Here is a 24,119-nt window from a genome sequence, read left to right as displayed (position 1 = left end):
GCAGTTGGTTCTTCAATCCTATGATTTCGCCGGCATTTATTACAACTGTCTGATGTTGCGTCATGAAATTTTGTTTTTGTATCGGACATTGGACAGTACTTACACGAGCCAGCGAGACCTGAGTATCTGGGTTGGCGCAATGTGAAATTCAGTTGGTTTTACCTTAAGCATACTTGGTCTTGTGACCTTATTGCTTTATTCATTCCTTAAACATTACCTCAGACTAGCTGTTATAAGCAAGATAACAAGATGACCATTTTTATGTTCGTGTAAGTTTTGATTCCTTTCGATGTGCCACTTTCACCCTACACATTTACGCATGCTAATAACAACTAAGTTAAAAATCATGACGATGATAAATTGTCAAAATAGTTTTTGCGTGATAGCCATGAAAAGTTTTTTTGATTTAGTATTGATCTCTACCGACGCGAGCTACTTTATTATTATGACCAGTTTTTAAAACTTTGAGATTGCTGTATCATTGGGTTACATTTGCTCATCATACGTTTGGTCATTAGTAGGGCAACCAGTTTTTTAACCTAAAAATTTTAAATTTTGACCTTAAAATTTACAAATGTTGACCTTATTTTGACCCAAAAAGTTTAAATTTTGACCTTATTTTGACCTAACAAGTTAAAATTTTGACCTTATTTTGAAAAACGCTAAACTGATAGTCTCTACACTGTCTACAGCAACTTTCTAATCTAAAGCTGCATTTAAAATTGACAAAACGCGTTTCTAGTGTTGACTTTTTTTCGTTTCTGCGTATTAAGATTGACAACTTGCAGTTTCTAATGCAATGCCTTCACATCGTGACGTCACCAGACGCACTGAAAGGCCTTCCCTCTCTTTGTGGCTTTGGTTCTAAGTATAATTTGGGGCACTGGAAGTGTTTGCGGTACAAGAAAAGAGAAAAACGGAAGAATAATATTACAAAATGGTTACAAAATTACAAGTTTAATAGATTTTGACCTAAAAAAAAGACCTAAAGAAACAATTTGACCGTATTTTGACCTAACGTAACATTTTGACTTTATTTGACCTAATAACTTCTATACCACACGTCGTACAAAGCTGAAATTTGTTTTGTGCTTGTTTGATAGTATTCTGAGCAGGTTAAAAAAATTGACCATATTGACTTTTGGTTGCCCTAGTCATTAGATAGGCTTTCTGATTTTTTTGGCCACCATTTGGCAGAGATGCGGTTTTCAGCAAATTTTTTATCTATAAAATGTTTGCTCTCATCTTATTACCGGTAGCTCGTATTTTATCTCAATTTTCATTTCCATTTAACTCCTCACTTATAGGTCTACTTTGTTAATAATATTTGCTAATTGCGTACTTTGCTCTGAATATGTTGAACTAGTTTCGTTTTTAGTGATAGATGGCAACGCACATTGTTATAATTTCTGCGCACAATCTTCAAATAAATGTAATCACAATGCACACAACAAAATCATATTCCATGCAATTAACTTTGGCAAGGTTGTACATTCATCATTACTGCACAAACATTCAGCAATTTTAGTACGAAGATTGTAACACAAAAGTATTGTAATAGTCCGTATAAACGCGGCTATTGCGAATGAGAAATAAAGCGGTTAACAAGTTCTTTTGTATGTTGAAATGTTTTGATAGTTACATGAATGTTGTTTGTGGATCAGAAGGAATTTGGAAAGTGTTTACAAGGATAGCTTCCTCTGTGTCACTGTACCTTATTTCGTAACGGAAATCGTCCTCTGGATTGTTGTCATCTGTGGTTTCAACTTGGAAGTTTGCTAAATATAGGAAACCTTGCTCAAACACATCCTCGATATTCACATTTTTGGGACTGACAGAACATTCTTGGCTTCGAATTCTCAAAGAAAGATCTCTGTCCCACCTGGAGACAACAAAATACGTTTATTTGCTTTGTATCAAATCCCTAATTGCATCTTTCACCAGGAGTAACTGCATTTTTCAATATAATCTTTTTATATTAACCTACTAATAATATGCAACAAGTACTGCGAACATTTCTTTTGATAAAGCCATGCTCATCTATAAACTTTGAAACGGCTTTTAAGTATCAGAGGAAAACAAGTTTTAAATCTACAACTTGCATTTTTCTACAAAAAGAGTCCAAACTACAATAAATCTATCTGTCAGTTTAATCAGATTAGCCTGGAACAACGTTTTCCCAACTAAAGTATATTAAAAAATCCCTGGTTAATAAGCCCTGACTCTATTTCATAAATTATAACATTGAATTTTGTTTGAACTGTTTATTTGTAAACGAACAAAGGCTTTATCCCCACGTAACTGACAGTTTTCGAACGTATTAAAGACATGGGTATAGTTTACCGATGTTAATTGTGATAACAGAAAATGATTTTTATCTTAGAAAACCATTTTCACTTTAACAAAACCAAGTTTTCTATGTTGAAAAACTTATTGATATCAGTTTTACTATTAACGTTCGTTGTTTTGGTGCGCCGATGAATAAAACTACCGCTTATTAACACCGAAATCGGCTAGGACCAAAATGTTTATTTAATAACGTTGTCTACTTTCTGTTGTCATACCTATGTTTTCTGCTTAGATTCGGACAGTACAGTTTACAGCAGTAAATTTTTAAGTCTTACTTCAGAAATAATTTCCCGAAAAAAGCCCTTTCAGCCTGCTCCTGTTCAGGACGCATGACGTTATCCTGGATCTTCCACGCTAGACAAGGACCATTGTTCGAATCTGGATTCCGATAGCATTCATAGTAAAGTTGCTTTTTTAATATTTCTCTATTGGAAATATCAGTGGTAACTCTGAATCTGTAACAGAAAACCTAATAATTATGTCTGGTGTGCGCTATTGCCTAGAAAGCTACAATCGTAAAACACACTACTTTTTTATAAGAAATTATCAGACAAATTATTTTACCAGCCAAAAGAGTCAGTTTGGAATGTGATGACTTGTTCCTTGTTATGTTTGATTTCGGTCAAGTTTTTCCATGTTGTTCCATCAAGGCTGCTTATGGCCTTCATAAACAGTAAATAACTCATGGATAAACATGTGTTTGATAATTTATTGTCTGGTTCATGTTAAAGCTAATACCATCGCCTTAATATTTTGCTGTGTTCATAAAACATTTGCAGTTACCGTAACAGTGGCCGTAACACCAGGTCTTGTTTGTGTGTAGCAAGTTGGAAGCTTAATTGTAATTGGTTTGTTAAACTCCAGCGAAGGCGAGCATTGCAAAGTAGGTGTAACGGCGAGCGTATTCTGGTCCTGTTTACCATAGTAATGTCTTGAAAATTTGGGTATTGAAAAAGGTCAAACACAAGAACGGAATTAATTCATTCGATAGACATATGTCCAATTGTTCATTTTGGTGAAATGTGACAATTTTGACAGCAATGTTTTTGTTATTTTTATAAAAATATACTCTCCATACAAACCAAATTAAGTGCTTTCCCAAAATATAGGGAAAACATGCAAATCTTCGAAAAAGTACGGCTCACTGCTCCTTGTGGAATGATAATTTCGCATCCGCAAACTTCCATTTTATTGCCTTTGTTAGTTATTATCTGGATGCAGCGTTATCGGAGTTAGAAGCTTTACAAACCTTAGTTAGCATAAAACGTTTTGAACTCACTGCAGAAACTTGCCAAGAGAAGTCGATTTCCACAGGAGGCTTGCCATGTTTTTCTTTCGTGGTCAACAAATAAACTAGGAAAGCATTAGTAGACATCGATCACTTTTACATTTAGCGTAGGAAGTTTGACGGTATGCTATAGTCATACAGTCATACTGTACTTGGTTTTTGCTGTTATTAACGTATTAACTGAAGCTGAAATACCTCGTATAAGAAGGAATTATGATTGAAGAAGCACTATTGCTGTGTTAAATGATTTAAAACCATATTGCACTATCAAAAAAATTGTTTTCTACAATTACAAAAGTTTCACTTTGTGTGCTGTATATATCTTCGTCATTTGAACCAGTTGCATGTGTGTTTTCGTCATCATTTGATTGGTAAGTTCCTTGGCTCTCACTGACGAAATATTTCATTAAATCCTCCAACGACTTAAAACATGGCTCTGCATTTTTTAGCTTCACCACATACACTTCGCTTCCATTTTTACTGACTTCTTCCACCCGGTAGTGTTTAAAACTATATTCAACAACTTTACTTGGTTTTGCCGTAATTTGTGCAAAGTGCTTAATCTATACCGTCATGTATTATGGAATTTTGCAATGTGATACTGCACTGATAACAATATCCCGGTAAATTCATTGTCCATAAAGTTCTTTTGGCTAAATTTTTGCGTAAAATTTTTACTCACGTTCTGCTTGCGTCTAACGTAGAAACCACATACGTGCCAATATTTTTGACACTTTGTCGGATCAACATATTTCCGAGATGTCGAGAATTTTCCAAAATTCCTTCCGACTGTTTTCTAGACATCGGTTCGTCGAACAACCATTTAAATTCGCTTTTTGAATACAAAACGTTTTCAGTATTCTAAAAATCTCATGAGAATTGTTTAACTTAAAACAGCCTATAGAAATATTTAATTGACAGCTGAAGCTACTTAAAGGTTTGTATATTATAGATATGTTCTAGAAATTTAAATTATTTTTGTTATTACTATGTGATTGAATGAGTTAGAGCCTATGACTACCGTATTGAATATTAACATAGCGTAAGGCCACAAATAGGTTAATTGCTATATCTAAAAAATGACTAAAAGCAACGTTATTTAACGTAATTTTTTAGATACCTTTCTGATTGTTTTCGACTTTTTGGTTGCTATAAAAATTTAAAAGAGAGGTGTTTGTCATTTTCTTGAAACTGCTCAGCATTATTGTTACATTTGAAACTGACGCAAGACTTAAGACAGATAATTATCAAATACCGGTATGTAACGTTTTTTCGTAGAACAATGTCTTCAGCAGCAACAACGTTACTGACAAGTGTACTGCGATACTTTGATGCAAAACAAGCACATAACTGCTTGTGCTGAATATATTGAACACAATGTATTCCTAATTAAACTTACTGAGACTGGAAGCGGTGGAAGTGGTTTGTTAGTGCCGCGTTGGATTTCAAAAGGCTCCTGGTCAGGTGATAACCGATGGTGTACCGACACTTAATCACGCGACACTTAATCACGCGACATTTAATCACCGACACATAATCACTAGGACATTTAATCACGCGACACATAATCACTAGGACATTTAATCACGCGACACATAATCACTAGGACATTTAATCACGCGATTTGGATACTTAATCACGCGACATTTAATCACGCGACACATAATCACTTGGATGCGACTGCCAAAGGCTTCCTTGGTCTTTCTTTTAGAACTCCCCGACAATTGTTTTGACTCCGTTGCGCCGGCTTTCTCTATAATGTTTCTTTAAATCAACACCAGCTTCATAAAGTCTAATTGTTATATTGTCCGAAAGTATAACCTATGTAATATCTAACATTATTCTACTGTATTGTCACCGAAGCTCTTGACCAAAGTACCATCAAAACGTTACACCGTAAAATACAATGCTACTTGAAACTGTGTCAGAGCGTCGGTTTTGGAACTCTGGAAGAATGCCCTTATCTGTCAAGCGAGATTTTAGTCTATCTTCGTGCAGTTGCTTACATTTCCCATGCATAACATTGCTGTAAATTGTAAATGTAAAAAAATATTGTAAATGTGTGATTAAATGTCGCGTGATTAAATGTCCTAGTGATTATGTGTCGCGTGATTAAATGTCCTAGTGATTATGTGTCGCGTGATTAAATGTCGCGTGATTAAATGTCCTAGTGATTATGTGTCGGTGATTAAGCGTCGCGTGATTAATTGTCGCGTGATTAAGTGTCACCAAACCATAACCGATTTGTTGGAGACAAGTTGGGCAATGAAAATTGCTTTTGTAGTTTGATTCCGGACGTTCGTGCTGAGTTGTCTGTATCTTGCGTAATTGGCTTCATATGAGTATAATGGTCATCCTGCAAAACGATGGATCAAAACAACTTTTGTGGTTTTGTAACAATCCAGCAATTTGCTAGCCCGAACTGATTTCAACTCGTTGGTGTTACAAAAGCGTACCACTGTTGGAAATGCGTTAGTGTTATATATCAAATATTGTGTAAACTCTTTTGTAGATGCTACGTGTTTTATACCGAGTCTGTATTAAGAGTAGCGTTTGGTGGTTCAGCTGGTGTCGTTGTAACTGCATCTTTTACTTGTATCGATCTAATATCCAAGGATATCTGTACAACATAAGAATTTTCTGATGTTAAAAATTTTCACATTTAAAACGTTTTACATTATGCCACACGGAATGTTTGTCAACAGTAGAAACTTCGTGATAAATTCAGTACGCTTACTTCATTTATAGTACTAATTTCTGTCCTCATGTCATCTAGCAGCTTTACTTGCCCATACATAAAATTCTTCGATTGAAAATCCTCTGGTAATTTGAGCTAAATGCAATGTATAGTGTTAAACGGGCCATAGTAAAATAACTGACCCACCACTTATATTGGAAATTGCATTGTAGCAATTATACGTGTTAAAAGTGTTATATGCCTGCATATATTTGAGATACGTCTTAAAATTAACTCAAAGACTTACTAGCGCCGCGGTGTGGATATAAGCATACCAGGTTTCATGACGATCAGTTTCTGTCCAAAAGCTTGTTTCGTTGTTAGGGCTGCCTGGCCTGTCACATACTATTGTTATGTCGTATATACTTAATAAGAGGAAGGCTATTAACTGTTCATCTATTGCCAAGCAGAATATTGTATTTAAAATAAAAAAGCTCCTACTTATACTATTGTTGTTCTTACTTATACTTGATTGTTATTCGTGGCTGTGAAGACGTGAATGTTGGAATTGCTCTTGTTCTTGTGGTGTTGGTCACCGATTGAACATTTTCCAGTGAAATTTTCTCGGCAACCTTCATAAAGCAATTTTTGCATTTATGAGAATACCAATACATGTAGTGCATATTTATACGTATTTTTCATCATCTTGAATCGTCTCCTTTTCCTAAAGAAACTTACGCTGGGTTCCTCATAGTTTGCATGAGTTTCGTCTTCGAAAAGCCAAAGTTGTTGACCTTTCAGTTGCACGTAATACTTTGCTGGTTTTGTCTAAGTAAAATTAATTCCTAATTATACACTGTAATAAACTTTAAGAAATACTGTATGCAGTATAATGCTACATCAACAAAATACTAATTACTCTTCATCTACTTAAAGTTAGTTCAAGAAAATAGATCTTTTTGTATACTCACGCCTCTGATTTTGACGTTTAAATTTCCCGAAAAGTAGTTCCGTAAGCCTAAAGATGTATTTTGTCTTTTTATCGCGTTTTTTTTGCATTGCAAAGTTTGTGCGTCGTTCCTGCAATGCTTTTGACTGGTTATACTGATGTTTCTTATTTCTCCTAAGTTTTAAGTAAACTAATTCTCATAAATTTGGAAAAAATTTTTATTTTTATTATGAAAGTTTCAACCAAATCCGCAGTTATGTGGTAACAAAATCAAAATTATAACCTAACATGCAAAATTAATGCTTCCAGTTATCGATCAAATCATTGTGCTAAGTGCAGTTAAAGTCATCGCTGCGCTAAAGATAGGTTAATTCTAGTCGAAAAAGGTTAAACTCTTTGCGTTGACTGTATTAATGAGTAATCCTTCCGTAAACATTCCAAAAGTTACTGTCTTTAGCTTTATTCTGTTTAGAAATGTTCATTCTGTTAACCGCATTTCGTCTTTGTCGGCGTTATAATATTGAACTAATTAATCATTACCTTTAGTTAACTGGTTATTTTTGCAAGTATTCCTTTTCTTGTCTTTTTTCACAGTGGCAACCCACTTTCAAATTTTAATCTTGCTATTTTCAAATCTTTTATGTCAAGATCTTAAAAAGCAACTAACAAGTAACTTTATTAGAACATAATTAATACTTGAAATAAAAAAATACGATTTTTGCTAACGCATATAGCTTAGATCCTGATCTGATCAAAGGCCATTAGTCAACTGGGTGCTTATCAACTTTTAATGCTGTTATGAAACAGCAACAGAACGTTGTACAAATCTCACGTTCTGGTGGCAGTATTGACCAACCCTGCTCGTTTCAAGGTCATGGTTTCACATCTTGAAGTGATTTGTGTAGATCAGAGCAGACGTTTTTTCAATTAATTAATTCTCGTCATGTTCTTTGATATATTTACAATTTGTTATTGAATAATATACTTACAATTGCCATAACTTTTGGTGATTGGGTTGCGTTATCTTTAGTGTCAACTCAGTTGTATAATGTTTTCAATTTTTAAACATATAGTGGTTTTGATGTGTTCATCTTTACTTCATCATGTTTATCAGGCCTAATTCTATCCAAGTAAATATAAGCCTTATATTTTTCGTTGGTAATTTCAACGTACAGCATTACCCTAAGCACGTTTTGCTCTTGTTGCGTCTGAAAACCCCATGATAAACAATTGTAATAGATGATCGGTTGATTTCGTAACGATGGACTTCCACATACGATGTAGATTGGAAAAATGCATTTATCCGGTGCTTGCGACGTTTCATGTCCCAACTTGTTCTCTCAAGTTTGTCGAATATTGATCCAGGGAACACAAAAATTTGTCTATCGTGAATTTGTTAATAATACAATAAGCAGGTAAACAAACACTGGATCTCTGGATATTCAGCAGCGGCCTGTAACATCGCGTTTTAAAATTATATTATTTATTTTGACAGACTAGTGATGCCTAACTGTATAGGCGAAATGTATATGCGAAACATTATACAAATCGAGTCTGGTGTTATTTTACTTTGTTATGTACATTACTGTTGTTTTTGGAAAATAAATGTGATAATATTTTAGGTTGGTTTGAAATGAAGCTGTCTTAAAAATGACAGTTGTTTTTATCTATGTTAAAAAAAAAGATCAAAAATGCTGAGGATACAGCCTACCGTTTTTAATTGCAGTTAAGATTGAAATAAGTTGTTTTGCTAGAATTGTTAACTATATCGCAAAGTTTGACAGCCAAACAACAGAACTTTTTTATGTATATGCCACTGTCATAAACAAAAGTTATTAATGCGGCATCAAAATTTGCAAGCAACAAAATGAAAAAGTACAATTCGTGATACAGTACAAAGTTTACAGTGATTAGAAAAAGAAAGAACAGTAATCATGCATTGGGTAAAACCATTCAAATTTTACCGATAATTTACTAGATTGCATTATTGGCTTTGTAATACACAGTTAAGGTATAGTTTTCATGTATAGCAAGTCCAACGTAATATAGTCGAAAGTAATCAGAACTATTCAGTTATAGTTTGTACATGAATCGAATTCATGACATATCTATTCCTGTTGGGGCTTCTAAAATTTGAAATGATAACCACTACGAGAAATCTTGGTATCCCGGCTCTTCTGGAAGTCTGGGAACAGAGTTTGCTTGCGAACTGCTATGATTTCCCAGCATGTGCAAATCTGAAACACGGTGTATGAATTGCAGAGTTAATCATTAACATCGTCTAGACTCTGGGTGGACAGCCGGGATGTTTACTAATGGGCTCTTTGTTTGAGGGAGTAATACACTGATAAGTACAAATTTAATTTTGGCCCAAAGGGCAAAGATTACAAACCTTACTTAAGTTCCACCTACCCACCCCACATTTCGAATAGTGACAGAAATTTGGATAACAGCTACTGTAATTCAAATTCGGTTTTTTTTCCGAATGGCCCATAATGTGGGCCTATTTTTAAAGCGGACTTAACGTAATAGTTTTGTAGCCTTTTTGATTAAAAGCCAAAAAAGAAGACATTGGATGACCAATTTTTGTTTAAACAAGTCGTTCTTCCATATGTTGGTCATCAAAATAATTTATGTTTGGTTTTATTTAACTAAAATTTTAAATTTTATAAGTTAAACGATGTTTTACTTGGAGGCTTCCGCTAAAATATGCCCAGAAAAGGCCAGTTATATGCAACTATGATTGCAATACATTCACCCTAATTTTATATGCTAAAAAAGTGCAGTCATAATAGAGTAGACCAGTAGTGCTCAACATTTCATGGTTCGTGGCCCCCTTCCAGTGACCCTCAGAATCCGTGACCCTCTGCTCATCAATAAAAAATGTAGATTATTATTGATTGCAAAACACTTTTTACTTCACTACTGCATGTGCAGTAGCCTTCGTGCCGCTAATTTTGCACAGCGAGCACAATCACCAAAATGTGAGAAACTTGTATCCCGCTTTTCCTCCTACGCTATAGCTCACTAGTGAGTCATCTGCTCATGCCCCCCGTTTGGGAAACCCTGGAGTAGACAATCACAATATCAGTATTGTGGAACAAATATATTCGAGACAGCCTTGGGTCTTGGACTTGGAGAAAGGACAGCTTTCAACAAATAGTTTCGTAAAATCCTTTACAGTAGTTATAGTTGTAGTTACAATATGCTCCCTTGTATTTCACTTCTGTAAATTTCAGTAACTATTTCATTATGAATGAGATTTATAGCTGATATTAGGTATATGTATGACGTACAAAAGAAACTGTTCGGTGGCAAAGAATTATAGTGTCAGCCTTTGCTGTAGTTTTCCTATTACGTGGTCAGCTGGTACAAGCGCATAGCAGAAGACCGAGCACAAAGCGAAAAATTTAAATTGAAGTACAATAATCACTGCAGAAAGTTTTTACATGGCTATTACGTATTTAACAACAAATAAAAATCAATTTTTATCTTACTCTTGAATTAAACCTGAGAAAGCGTTTAGTTAAAATGACGTCAAATTTGTAAAAGTATACTCTCAGGAAAAGCGATCGCTTCCCCGGCTTATCCCAGCCACGATACTAGTCTAACTGTTCCAAATTACACACTAATTTATGTGCTTCAAAACATCGTCAGTGAATTATTTAAACTACTTGTAAACCTTTATGTTTAATATTGCTGCTTTTCCCTTCAATTATGTGCAATACACAATGTTACATTATGTTTATCAATTCGTTTTGTTTCTGTTGGCTATTACGCGTATTCTGTGTACGTGCGAGGTTGTTGTTTTCGTACCAACCCAAGCGTGACCTATTCCATTGTGTTATTGCTCGCCAAATACGTGTGCAATTCGAAAACAGTTCAATTTTTGTTCCACCCTCAAGCATAGCTGCCGATGAGGATGCAGAGGAGTTGCGCTCGAGGCTTAATTTTATCTCCACCAACAGCCCACTCTTTTTTACAAACTAGGAAAAGTAACAAACGCTGCTAGTATGCTACACAACACTGTATTTTTACCATAGTTTTGCCTCCTGCCGCTGGCTTTTGAAGCTCCATGGGCAGGCGTTTCTTGTTGAATGTCCTGGGAGACGTTGTAATATTCTTTGCCGTGACCATGATTTTGATAATTCGGTTGATTCAGCGCTTTATATAACATAGCCGTTATGAGCATTTAATTGAGCACATTGCTGCAAATTGTTAAGCATTTCCATTCCACGTATCGTATTTTTCATCACGTTTTGTGTTAAAACGTTTTTGTCTTGCATACTTACTTTTTCTTTTTAAGCTGCGGTCCACAACAGGATTACCGCCAGTAGGTGGTGCACCTGAGAAAATAATCTCCTTTAGTTTAACGCATATCTCGCTGAACGTATCGTGTTATTTTAGATTTAATATATAAAAAATGTTTTTGTGTATATACTTGAGTAGTAATAGACTTTTTTATACCCAAAAGCAATCAAACAGTTAATTGTATTATGCGAGGTTTACGTTGTTTGTGACATAGCTGTGAGAGTGTAACATACCGTATACTTAATGATACTATAGACATTGTATGCAGAAGTGACTTAATGGCAACAAGCCTTTCCGTGAAACCATTTCGAACTATAGCTAAGTAAGTAAATTTATTTATAGATTATATGCACACATGCTGGCTATACGTCAAATCTATACTTGCAGTAAATTTAGCAATGTAGAACTTATATATTGAACTCTGTTGTTTACTAAAAAAGCTCAAGTGTCTAGGTATGAACAGTTGGGCAAAAGTAACACAATCAGAACAACGGGGTACTTTAGAAAAGGTTTTGTTTTCTTGCAAAACAAAGAATTGAATGAATTCCTTGTGGCACTCGGGCGTAACTATAGCTAACCATTTTATAACAATGGGGATAATCTTACAAATACTCACTTGCTATGGTATCGTCGTACATGTTACACGTCCCAGTCAGGGGCACATACCCGCTTTGACTTTGATCAACGAAATGACCAACTACGTCTTCTAACGAGTACAGCGGAGGATGCCCTTTCCCACCAAGGTTAATGATAAATTCCGAACTATTGGCGCCGTCTTTGGTTACCTCTTTCACAAGGAAATGCTTGTATCTAAAATGAAACATCTCAATGTGCAGTCAGTCCAAACCACGAGTTATTTTCTTTTTCAAAAAAATAGCATTTTTCTGAATAATGACATATCCCAAACGTGTTCATTACTAATTTAGAAGCTAAACGTAGCCAAAACCAACGTCACTCGCTTGAATTCCGATTAAAGCGACAAAATGTTATTACTGTCCATAATTCGTTCAATTAAAAACAGAAAAGAAATATTGCCGTTAAAACACACAGCATCGTTTTACTAGTTACACTACGCTTACTTTAACACATTCACCAGCTCTATCAAATTAAGATAAAGACGTTTTACTCATTTTCTTTGTCCGGATCAGAGATTTTTATCGACACGGCGAATTCCCAGAGTTCATTCTTCGTCTTCGGTCTCCTGCGAACCAACAAGTTTCCAAACTGTACATTTTCTTTCAAAATACTTTCAGCCTCCAAACGGCTCACATCGGTTGAGTCAAACAACCAACTGCAGTACACAATGTAAAATTACAAACGCGGTAAAAATACTGATACAGTAATGTTTTTAGTTTTAGCTTGAAGTGCTAACTATGCTTGTAATTTAACATTTGCCTTAAAAACATTAGTAAAGCAATGTTTGTATAACATTTTAGCGCATTAAACTATAGTCTGGAAGACGACGTGCTTAAGACAAACTTCAAAATCTAATTTTGCAATTCAATGTTTTAAAATGCTATAGAATGCTAATGCTAATGCTATAGAAAATGCTATTTCAACACACCTTGGTTGATCTGTTCTTACTCCAAGGGGAACAGGCGGTGGTGGCTGTGGATAGAAAATAAGATAACAGTTAGAAATTTACTCAGAATAAACTTAATTAAAAGTCAGAAGTAGATGACGTTTTTGTTTTATAATATTTTCTTGTGTTTTTACAATATTATAATTATTATGTATAATAATAATATCAATGTTTTAAACCGATTTGTTATTAAATCTTGTATCTGAAAACTTTCTTTTCTACCTTTGTTGGTATCTGAACTTGAGATGGTTCTCGGAAGTTTTTCTTTAGCTGATCCATTAGTTGTTTATTAAAGCTTGAATTATTGTTAGAAAATGCATTGGATGGTGCTGACGGCATTATTGGACTTATTGGGCTTATAGGGCTTATTGGGCTTGCGGGATCGTGATTATCTAACTCCAAGTACATACCTTCAACTTCCTTCTAAAGTTCAACACGGTTTTGTTAGATCTTTTTACAATTAGCCGGGATAACGCAGTTATTAGGAAAACATATCGCAAACATTGCTCCTCTGGTTGAGAAGTTTATTAAACATAATTCTCTTAATGATTGCGCTATACCTGTTGATGTTCGTTAATAATGTCTCGCAGTTCCTGGATCTGCCCGGGTAAATAATTGCTTGTGTCTTCTGGAATTTTCAACTGAAATATGTAAATGTTTTGATGTGTAACGTACTAAATAACGTTTTTAAGTTCTACAAGTTTTGTTCATTGCTAGCTGCCACTAGCTAACAAAGTGAAATCTCCGTAGCACGCCTTAGCTTAGGTTATTTTTACCATCAGTGTTCCTTCGGTTTTGTCATAATGAGGGCACAATACTTAGCCACTTACCAAACCAACTGCTTGCAGATACAGGAACCACTTGTCTTGGTCGCCTGCAGTCAGACTTCGTATTCTAACGTCGCTTTTTCCTACAGCACGACTGAAAAAAGGTTAAATAAATAGTAATCATTTTTATTGACTTATGGTCAAATTTGGGGTATACTCGGCAATATATCCAAAAGCTTGTTACATTATACTACGCTTGTTAACCATTCAAGGGCTTACAGTAGCTTCACTTTCAAACGAAATCTGTCATGAAGTACATTTTGATAAATAACCGGAATAAGGGAGCTTTGTACACTAATGTAGGTGTGCAACAAGCACACCTGCGAGCATTTGCTCGTCCTAATAATTTTTTATGATTTACGGTTCTGGTTACATTGCGACCAATTATAGCGTAAAGGCAAGACATTCGCATCTTAGAACGAGGACGCTTTGTTTAAGTTTGTCGTTCGATACGATCTGTACTGTTCCATTATGTCAAGATACAAAGCTTTTGTCTTGTATAAAAGGAGTCGATCTTACTTAATTGCTGTAGCGACTATACATCACTAAATTGCTTAGAATATCCAAAACTTGTGAAGAAATGCTTACTTGTATGTGATGACAATAGAAGGAAAAGCAGCTTGCTTGTTTATTGCACGTTGAGTTAAGACCTTTTCAATACTCGCAACATCACTTAACGATACAATAGTATCAGGCTATAAAACAACTTAAACGGTTTTATACCGGTTTGACACTGGTTAATAACTTTATTTACTCCAAAGAATACGATGGTTTTAAATAATCAAGAATTAGAGTTTTGGTCAATATAATCTCGTCGAAATCTAAGTTATTTGGCCAAGTCTGAATTTCATGAGTTAGCTTACCTGGCCATTTCCTGCTGTTTTTGCTCTGTTTTCGTTCGTGAAAAGACGAATTTCTTTGCCTTTCAACTGACCGAATAACTTTTTGTAGTCCTGTAACATACAGTTGTTATCAAATAGTAATGAAAACGTCATTAAAAGTTCGATATACAATTTTTGCCTCATTACGTTTTACAGCAAGGTGTGAAGTTTTTCGTTGCCTCATTGTATTTTGTGATTACAACTTTTTGGTGAAAAGTAATCATAAACAATAAGTTCTACTGTTATAGCTTTTAACAGTTATTGCTTTATAACTATGCTGAAGGTTTTTGAAAAAAAAACACTCGTTGCATTTGACTACAGTTAATTACACTTACCGCATTGGACGTTTTGACATGAATCCATCCAGCAAAAATGTTACTTATTTGCGAATTCCGATTTGTTCTTGATGCCATGATCAGTCTCAATGTGGTTGCTGCATACAGATTGACTGATATATCGCGATCTTCACAATCTTCACGCTTTGAAGAAAGAAAGCTACATTTCAAAACAGTACCTCTAAACTTGACTTAGTTCTGCAATACGAAAGTATAAACAAACTAGAAATGCTATGCTCGCTTATAATCAGTATCAATGAAAGCAAAAGCAGAATAAGTTGGCACCTCAAAGATTAACTTTAATTTGTTAACAAGGTTCTTTCGAGCTGGAATAGGCTTCTTCGGGTGTAGCTATGTACGGTATATATTACCACATTCAACGTTATACCTGAAGAAGCAAGCTCAATCTTTTAAAACTTGTGTAAATAAATTAATATCAACTTTTGATACCTGTGCTACTCTATATTCTGTTTTTGCTTTTATTTTGCTATTGAGGTTATTATCGCATTGCAGCTATCAACTTTGAATAGTTAATACGTGTATACACAATTATGTTTTGTCTTTAATACCCTTGACATAAATCGACAAATCTTAACTGGTTTATATCATGAGTAATTGGAGATTATTTTACTGACCAGTAGGAATGTATGGCTTTAGAATATCCTCCATTATTATCAATTTTATCTCCTCTGACAGATATGAGACTGCTCGCGTATATTTGCGGAGGGGAAGGTTTGAATATTTGTTTGTTTAACTAATTCATAGTGCTTTACATGAGACTTGCCTGCAAAATGCGAATTTTCCAATTTTTTTCTGTGCTGTAAGCTCTAACTACCGCTTTAACTTAAATCTATATTGCAGTAATTGTCTTAAATATCTTATTATGCAAGCTACTACAGCGTTTGCAGTTACTAATCTTTTATTACTCCTTTCTCATTTCACAATTTTGCAAAGCTACCAATCTGCAACCCTATACCTAGTGTGACATTTTCCGTGAGTTTTTTCAGCGCTTTAGCCAACTGATTCCGCATTTGAGTGGTTTAGCTAAATATTAACAGAATTCTCATTATCCGACACCAGCGTTCTGCAAATTCTCTGTAGTCACGAACCTATCTGTTGACATTACTCGAATGTAGCATAATAGTTACGCGTTCAGCAATGGCTCTAGGAACGTTTGGGTAAACATAATCTTTGGTCCTGCAGAGCAAGTTTTATTGAAATCAAATCAGCAGAAAAAATGTGCTTTCACGTTCGTTCTTCATGTTGCTTATCATATACCGATTCAAGTCTTTGCTTGTTTGGGCGTCGTCGATAACTCTTTTAGTATCATCGCTTAAACCTCTTACTGGGTTTCTACTTTAATCCCAACTCCAGAATAATCCAAGCTTCAAATCAAAACTTTTGGGTACATTTTTCTATGTTGTTTAACACTAATGTCTAAGCTAACCCAAACTATCAAAGCCATACAAAAATTTTGGATTCATCGACAATTTGCTGTCTTTACTAGCTATCTTTTGTGTGGTGGGATTATCTCGCTGTAAGTATACATTTTAAGGTTTTCTCTTCCTCGACATACCATTTTTATGTATCAGCGCTTTCACATCCTACTTGACGTTTTTGAGTTCACCTCCAAAAGCAATTTACGTATCGATTAGATCCAACCTATTTCTTGTACCAGATGGTGTTTTTTTAGATGCGAGGTATGTGTGCATTGGCAGGTCGTAGATCGTTCACTTTTTCTCTCGTGTGAGTTGTAAAATCTTAACTTTGTGTACGACGCTTCTATTAATTGTAACACAATTAAGTGAAATCGGTAAAGATGTTAAGAGAGTCAGGTCAATTCTACAGGAAAACTGCAAACTGCTGGAATGCTAACGTGGTTAACATTGTAACAATGCTAAACTTCAAGTTCATCCTCAAGCATGACGTCATCTGCGTTGTTATTGACGATATTACCGTACCAATTGAATTCTTCTTTGGGTCGAAGTACCAACAAACTTGCCCACATTACAAATGTTACACTGACTGGTAGCCTACTCTTACCTGTTTTGTAAAAACTTTTTCAATCGCTTTTCTTCACGCGCTACATAGACCACGACTTTATTGTTTGTTCCAGTAGGAAATATGATATCGGGTGGTAAACGTTTGGAGAAATTTAACAGATCACTTTCTGATAAAACGTAAGTACACTCCGTAATACTGTCTTTTGAGTGAGCAGTTCCAAGCTTTAAATTAATTATCTGTTGCTTCTCCAACTACATTCATTCAGAAGCAAACTGCTTTTGCGATGTTTTACACGCGCGTCTGGTTTCAATCTTCATAGACAAAATATGAATTTTGTACTGAAATTAACTTTGAACTTTAGTCGGGGAATGATCATTTTTGTTGACAATTTATCGCCCGTATTGAGTTGGTTTTCTGTTTCAAATGCCCCAGGACAGGTATGGCTTGAACTAAGATCGCAAAAGTTATCACAATCGGCTTGTAAAGGTATTCGCAATTGATGTTCCTCTCACTTTCATATTTTTATCGATAAAGTTATCTTTTGTGAGCCTTTTTTGTCGTGTAAGGTTCACAAAATACATCACACGTAGACTATAGTGTGACCTCGCAAATGTCTAAAACTTTCGCTGGCATATCGATGACGTGATATCCAATAATTTGTTATTTTTACTGACTGTGCGCCAATATTTATATTAAATACTGTATGTGGTTTAAAAATACTATCTTGGTTTTAGACATTGCTAAAATTCCGGATTTTTATAACTCATTTCACTTAATTCTTTAGACAATAACTTCATGTATGACAAAGGATTGCGGTCAATCTATGTCCATTGCAAGTTAAAGTGCAATTTGTTGATGGAGGGCAGCGGAGCGGCTCTGCTCAGGCTTGTCCACGACTTTGTTCTGCCTGTGCAAGCTTTGTACCGTACGACTGGATCTTTAGCGGCAACTTGTGTATAAAGGTCAAAACGTACCAGAACACCAGGAACGCTGTTCATTTAACCCTATTACTATTGGGCTTTTTCTAGTAAAATATTAACGTTACATAACACGCTCTGTCCTGTTTAAAAGCGCAAGGTTGTAAGATTTCAAAAATGTTTTTAGAAACATGTTCATATTTCCAGTTAATCAGGTATCTCCTATTAAACAAAACTTATCTATTTCTTGCAAAATCGCTCCAAATTCTGTAACTATCTCTAATGTTGCCGCAAATTTACGTAATAGTGAGTTTTGTCACATTACGGTTCGCTATATCGGTCCTGCTAATCAGATAGAAAATGTTACTACATGCATAACTCAATTCGGTCAGCTACTTCTCAAAATGATTCTTTGGACTTATATCGTAATTTCAACGTTTCACATTGATATGCTGCCTACAGGTTGTTAGACATAATATTCAATCTAAAATTTCTATTCAGCTTTTTATTTCACATTCTTGTATTATATGCTAACATTATGACAGCAGTTTTACTAGATAATCTATTAATTGACTTTTCTTAATCAGATGAGGTGAAATGCAGTTTGATGAAAAGCGGATTTCCTGGCAAAGTATTTTAATTTAAGTAAAAGCATACGCACAGCTTGCTTTAGTAGATTTAATATAGCTTAAATGTAAATTACATGTAGTTTAAAATAAAAACGCCAGTTTTATTTTTGTTGGTCACTTTCAAGCACAAACGGAACGTAATAATAAAAATCATAGCAAAAATTGCTTTACTGTGTGTATACAACGTTTGTTTTGAATTTTACATGACCGTATTGTTATCATAGCCGTAGTTGTACCGTTATATCTTCTAGACATTGGCAAAAGAGCTGCAACAGAACTTTGCTGTTTTACATAGTTCATAAACCATAGCACTTGTATACGATTCTCGATGCGAAAGCATCTCTGTTATGAGTTCTATCAATCAGTATGTCAACTGATTGATCAACTATGTCAACTATGTATCAACTATGTCACCTCACAGCCGAGTTGGCACACTGGTGATTTCAAGTAAAACAGTTCGTTAGATCTTCATGTCGAACCGACCGGAGGTACTTTCAGCAAAGAAACTCTTGCGCTTAGGCTTTTGCAACCCTATGTAAGCTGCAGTAGAAAAATTACTACTTAAGTGTCAGCACTGTTTAATTCAGTGACAGCAATAGGTGCAGCTCAGAGTAGTTGAAATTCTGAAGGGGGTGATATGACGACCCAAGATTTGTAAATGAATTGGTTAAGGGATCAATGAAATTGGTCTCAATAGACAGGCTGGAACCATATTTCCTTTAACCAACCAGGAGTTTAACGTGGGAACGGAAAGACAGGAAATGTCACATACGCTGCAAACGCGTCGACCTGATTTCCAACAAGCTGTGTACAACTCCTGTCAAGATGGATTTTTCCAAATTCTCCTTAAAACACTCGTTTTCACGTTCATTGAAGAACATTTCTACCACTACGTCGAGCTGTCAGGCAAGGACTTTATGTTCCAGTTTTTTAAATGATGCAGGACAGATCTACCGTCTAGTAGAACTTCATTAACCCTCCATCACACCTTACACGTGGACGAATTGCTCAAGCTTTTTGTCGGAATGCGTTGACAAATTGTCACAGTGTGATGCAACTCGTAATCAATTTGCAGCGCTGCAACAACCTGTTCAACAACTCTGATAAGCACAATCACCGAGAAACAGGCCATTCTTCTGTTGACGGACATCGCAAGCAACATGTAGAAACCACATTTACAAGACTCTGTACTTTTCTTTATATGGCACGCCACGCGAGCGAGTGGACAACAAAGCCTTCGCAGACCAGCGTCGGCCGACAATGAAGCCACCTACAACTTTTTTCAGGATGCTCGAATGAAATCTATGTGCAAAGTCTTAGAAAAGTTTTGTAAATACGTTTAATATTTGCTCTTGAGTCTTGATTTTATACAGAAGTAAGTTTTGTGGGGCCCGCTTATAAATTTCCTGCATACAAACGCTTTCTCTTCAATCCCAAGAGGATAAAAACGAATTTATTGAATGGTCGCTGCTTATTTTGACGTAAAAGCACTGCTATTGTTCACCATATATTTATAATTCCTTCCGACGAAGCACCTGTCAAACTCAACTAGCACCACGAACAATTTCATTTACCTGTAAGAAATTTACTCTGTAACTTTGTAGTTTTTTTGTTATGAACAGTTAAAATTGATCTGGCTATCTCCAAGACTGGATCAATAGAAGTAGGGTTGAGGATTTTAATTTCAATAAAGGCCTTCGGTAGTTAAAAATAAGAAAAATGAAGATAAATGAATAATGAAACACTTTTTAAACACTTAAATGCAGGATTGCACTGCAACACACAATAGACATTTGCTACTTATAAGTCACACGTTAATAGCGCTTTTCGAAAGCTTTTAAAATCGCTTTAAACGATTTTTAAAGGACGTTATGAGGTTGTTAGGGCAATGATGATACAATTGCAGCATGATATAATCTCATCAAGTAATCGTTTCGTAACGATATTGTCGAGTCTAAAATTGTTGCTCTTCAGAATTATGCCTCCGCAATACAGTATGATGCAAAAGTAAAAAACACGATGTAGTTAACAGACATCAACGTACTAAAAGATAAAATAACAATATACACTACATCAAAGTGGCCATATAAAGCTGTATTTCGTGCGAGATTCAGAATTTACTTCAAAATGAAGCCGTTTTTCTAAAACACACATGGCCAGTTCTTCAGAGCCCTGCTATAGCCATATGCAGTGCTTACCTGCGACGTTTTCTTGGCAAATCACGAACGTATGGCAGCTGTTTTTAAAGTTATCTATGTATCTTTGCTCCTGGAACCCATTTTGGGAAGCTGAGGTGAACATTGGTTATACGCTATTTTACGTATATCTCCCGTATGATGAATAATTACATATGTCAAAAATCGATTTGCCATTTGAAGTGTTAGCCCTTTCTGGTTCAGGCGAAGGCATTTCATTGTCGTCGTGATATATGCTAATGTTTTTGCTCTCGCCAAATCGAGTGCTATTGTTCGTCGCTCGTTTCTTGCGCCATTGAGATCGAAATCTTGCCGCTGATTCGCCCAGTTCTGCAGTTAATGTAATCGTGGTTTCATCAAAATGGACCTGAAAAAAAAAACAATTGTTATAAGCTAAGGCTTACACTTTTATGTAACGAACAAAAAGTTGAAAACTTTCTTTAAATTTAACATTTGAAACCTTTGATGCCAAGTTTAGTTATAAATATATTTATTATCAGAAAATACGTTCGATTTCTCACCGTTCTTCGTCCTTTCTGTCCTGAGCGTTCGGGAACTGACATTGAGATAGGAGTGGCTCTAAATGAACTGATGCAGGACTCTCCATCACTGCTGTCGTCAACAGTCTCACAACTCCTCACCCGGTCAATATCGCCTCGTCGACGTAACTTTATCATCACGTGGTTGAAGTCGTTTGACGGACGGGGAAGAGTCGGAGAGTCGTATACGGTGTCTCCTAGAGAACTTGGCGGGCTCGGGGTGAATCGGTTTGGGAACCGGATTGGTTTTCTTTCGTCCGTATGTGCATCCACGTTTGTTATCTGCTGTGCGTGAAAAAGTGTATAAGGCTTAAAATTGATTTGAAATCGTGATATCTATAAATATTCGTAACTAGCTCGCTAATGCCTGCTATAAAAGTTTTGACGACGTTATTTTGTCATGTCATCCTAATTCTAAACATTGTTTCACCACAAGAACATACTGTTGTTAAACATAAAATCCACTTAGACAGAAACGAATGTCCTTCATACACCTTCCATGTTATGCGTAACTTAATTTTAACAGTTTAAAATAAAGAAATTGTCGGTGAAACAAAAATCTTCTAACTCTGCTTTTAAAATTTACCTTAACTCTCGGTATATTAATTGGCTTGCTGCTTTTCAATTTATCTTCCATCACGTCTTTGGTCATCTTGGCTTCGTTTTCTTGATCTGACGAAGCAGGTGCGCTATCGGTATTATCACAGATATCAAAGTTGTCCTCGAATTCAAATTGCGCCGTCCTGCTACTGAGGGATGTGTGCTTGTTACCGTATCGCCTTACACTGGATTCTTCAAACTCCTTGTCGCCCAGTTTTGTATTGGTGTCTCGCGCTTCTCGTTTTTCCATTGTTACCCTTCTCGTGTGACGTCAGTACTGTAACAGAGCCGGTTTCCAAACGGCGGTAAACAACTTTGAGTTATTATCCAGCTTTTCCAAGCGCCGGAAAGTGTCAATGTTTCGTTATCTACCAGAATGCTTTGATGTACTATGGACAGATACTTAGGAATTTACTCAGACTACATACCATTTTCTACTGTATCGTATTTCGGTATTTACTACAAGTTGTCCTAGTCGCTGTAGCTCTGGCGCAAGTCTGTGAAATCATAATTGTTGTGACCTTTTCATAGTGTTCACGACATCGACAATTACACATCTGATTTTGTATCCTTTATAGGCATAATACGTCAGCATATTTGGATGTATTTTAATCATACACTCGGGAATTATTGACCTGTCTTAAACGATATTTAATGGAAGAGCTGTTAGTTACAGATAACGGAATTGTTAATGCTCACTTGACAGAAAGCATAAGTACCATTTTTTCCAATCTCCGTGTGTAAGTTTGTTTCTACAGAACAAACTGTTTTTGCTCCCGTTTCCAGCTAAATCAATAATAATACATCTTAATCCTTGAGTCAACGCTTGGTAGCTCTATGCTTTCTTTCAGGTACCAACGTCCAACGTGTATTGTCGTAGCAATAAATCTTCCAGTGTGTAAAATGTCACGAAGACGTTAGGTAAATAATTCGGTTATTTGTCTAGAAATTTTGTAATTCCGCTACGGCGCGAATAATCACAGTCTTTACATCTGTTCGACAAAAAAGTAAGCTACCCGCCTTAGTGTAGGACTTATACCTTGTTTGCTGGTAGCTCAAGGTCGAAAAAATATTTACCAAAGACTTAACCCCTTCAATTCGTGAATGATTCAAGAAAAAGTTGTTTTCTTCAAATGGTAAGACATGTTGATTGCGAAAATCGTTAGGAACGTTTTTTGTTCTGCTGTTATTGGAATTTCGCGACGGATCAAGTGGTATGTTGAATGACGCTCATTATGTTAAGTAGCTCGTAATTCAGCAGGTTATAGCTGTAAGTATTTTCAACCATCATCATCACGTTACGTAAGATGACGCATGGGTGAAGTTTCCTTGATGATGTTTGTAGATTTAAGTCAACCCCTTCTAACACTTGACCCAATTACTTTGCGTATAAAGGTCAACGCTTAAAGAATGGAATTAAAAATTAAACCTTCCGTAGTTGTCGGCCAAAATTGTAATGTTGTTGTTCTGCATTGACCTTTGCACATAAAAGATTTGGGAATTCCACGATAACTTTGGAAAAATTGAAATTTTCCATTCGTGACTTTGTTCGAACGATTATGATATGGTAAGTCCCTTTTTTACAAGTTTTCCAGCTAAATGGTTCAATATACTGTAGCAATTGCAAACGTTTGCTGACTTTCTTCTTTTGTGTTCTGCGGTTTGATCTAATAAATCCATTGTCATGTAATATTTCCGTCCGGTACAATAGTTGTACTGTGTCTATTTAGTAGGATTGGCAGTACGTGGAGAAAGGCCATTCCCAAGCTGGCAATTATTAAGCAGCCCCGCCTGTTTTAGGCGGAATTGGTTTACTTTTACGGAAACGGAAACCCCAAAACCACAACAGACATCAGTCAGCAAAATCCAGAAGTTGCATAACATGTTGACGGCCGTCACCTATATCAACTTCCAACATGAGAAATGTTCTCGTAATACTTTAAAGAAAACAATGATTCATTTGCCAACACTACACTCCAACTTCGAAGCTTGCTCGTTCTTCGAACTCTAACCCTATCTGCGAGATACATCGATAG

At 35.7% G+C, this 24,119-nt stretch overlaps 3 protein-coding genes and 1 long non-coding RNA gene across 7 annotated transcripts; all 4 read right to left on the bottom strand.

Annotated features, from left to right (window-relative positions):
- Nucleotides 1-1,401: 1,401 nt before the first annotated feature.
- Nucleotides 1,402-5,105, bottom strand: LOC143447291 (uncharacterized). The gene is made up of 10 exons (XM_076947318.1): nt 5,037-5,105; nt 4,758-4,786; nt 4,320-4,469; nt 3,942-4,147; nt 3,629-3,702; nt 3,432-3,560; nt 3,133-3,261; nt 2,914-3,011; nt 2,625-2,804; nt 1,402-1,882 (listed from the first exon to the last, which is right to left on the bottom strand). Coding segments are annotated over exons 3-9 (759 nt in total). The 5' UTR covers nt 4,442-4,469; nt 4,758-4,786; nt 5,037-5,105; the 3' UTR covers nt 1,402-1,882; nt 2,625-2,803.
- Nucleotides 5,106-5,115: 10 nt separating this feature from the next.
- Nucleotides 5,116-7,162, bottom strand: LOC143447292 (uncharacterized). Its single transcript, XR_013114063.1, has 6 exons — nt 7,053-7,162; nt 6,837-6,946; nt 6,622-6,709; nt 6,375-6,470; nt 6,168-6,257; nt 5,116-5,993 (listed from the first exon to the last, which is right to left on the bottom strand). It is a non-coding gene; the product is annotated as an uncharacterized LOC143447292 (long non-coding RNA).
- A 1,890-nt stretch (nt 7,163-9,052) lies between these two features.
- On the bottom strand, nt 9,053-16,193 carry LOC143447178 (uncharacterized). Of its 3 annotated transcripts, none has more exons than XM_076947139.1 (13): nt 15,835-16,193; nt 15,200-15,343; nt 14,847-14,936; nt 14,572-14,678; nt 13,987-14,077; nt 13,717-13,797; nt 13,379-13,579; nt 13,139-13,182; nt 12,701-12,865; nt 12,191-12,384; nt 11,556-11,609; nt 11,302-11,427; nt 9,053-9,500 (listed from the first exon to the last, which is right to left on the bottom strand). In XM_076947139.1, exons 2-13 carry the CDS (start codon nt 15,275-15,277, stop codon nt 9,412-9,414), a joined length of 1,320 nt encoding a protein of 439 aa, XP_076803254.1. In that variant the 5' UTR covers nt 15,278-15,343; nt 15,835-16,193; the 3' UTR covers nt 9,053-9,411. The 3 variants fall into 3 exon arrangements, with proteins under 3 accessions (XP_076803254.1, XP_076803255.1, XP_076803256.1); XM_076947140.1 differs by lacking the exon at nt 15,835-16,193 and adding an exon at nt 15,485-15,594; XM_076947141.1 differs by lacking the exon at nt 15,835-16,193 and having other exon boundaries at nt 13,379-13,576; nt 15,200-15,393.
- Nucleotides 16,194-20,413: 4,220 nt separating this feature from the next.
- LOC143446976 (uncharacterized) lies at nt 20,414-22,607 on the bottom strand. 2 transcript variants are annotated; one of them, XM_076946863.1, is made up of 3 exons: nt 22,070-22,607; nt 21,466-21,765; nt 20,414-21,311 (listed from the first exon to the last, which is right to left on the bottom strand). In XM_076946863.1, the coding sequence occupies exons 1-3, from the start codon at nt 22,331-22,333 to the stop codon at nt 21,066-21,068; spliced, it is 810 nt and encodes a 269-aa protein (XP_076802978.1). In that variant the 5' UTR covers nt 22,334-22,607; the 3' UTR covers nt 20,414-21,065. The 2 variants fall into 2 exon arrangements, with proteins under 2 accessions (XP_076802978.1, XP_076802977.1); XM_076946862.1 differs by having other exon boundaries at nt 21,466-21,768; nt 22,070-22,603.
- Nucleotides 22,608-24,119: the final 1,512 nt, after the last annotated feature.

The sequence above is a fragment of the Clavelina lepadiformis genome, chromosome 2 (assembly GCF_947623445.1).
Source record: "Clavelina lepadiformis chromosome 2, kaClaLepa1.1, whole genome shotgun sequence".
Taxonomy (NCBI): Eukaryota; Metazoa; Chordata; class Ascidiacea; order Aplousobranchia; family Clavelinidae; genus Clavelina; species Clavelina lepadiformis.
Note: the sequence above shows the minus strand (reverse complement) of the source record. Positions and strands in the feature narration are given on the sequence as shown.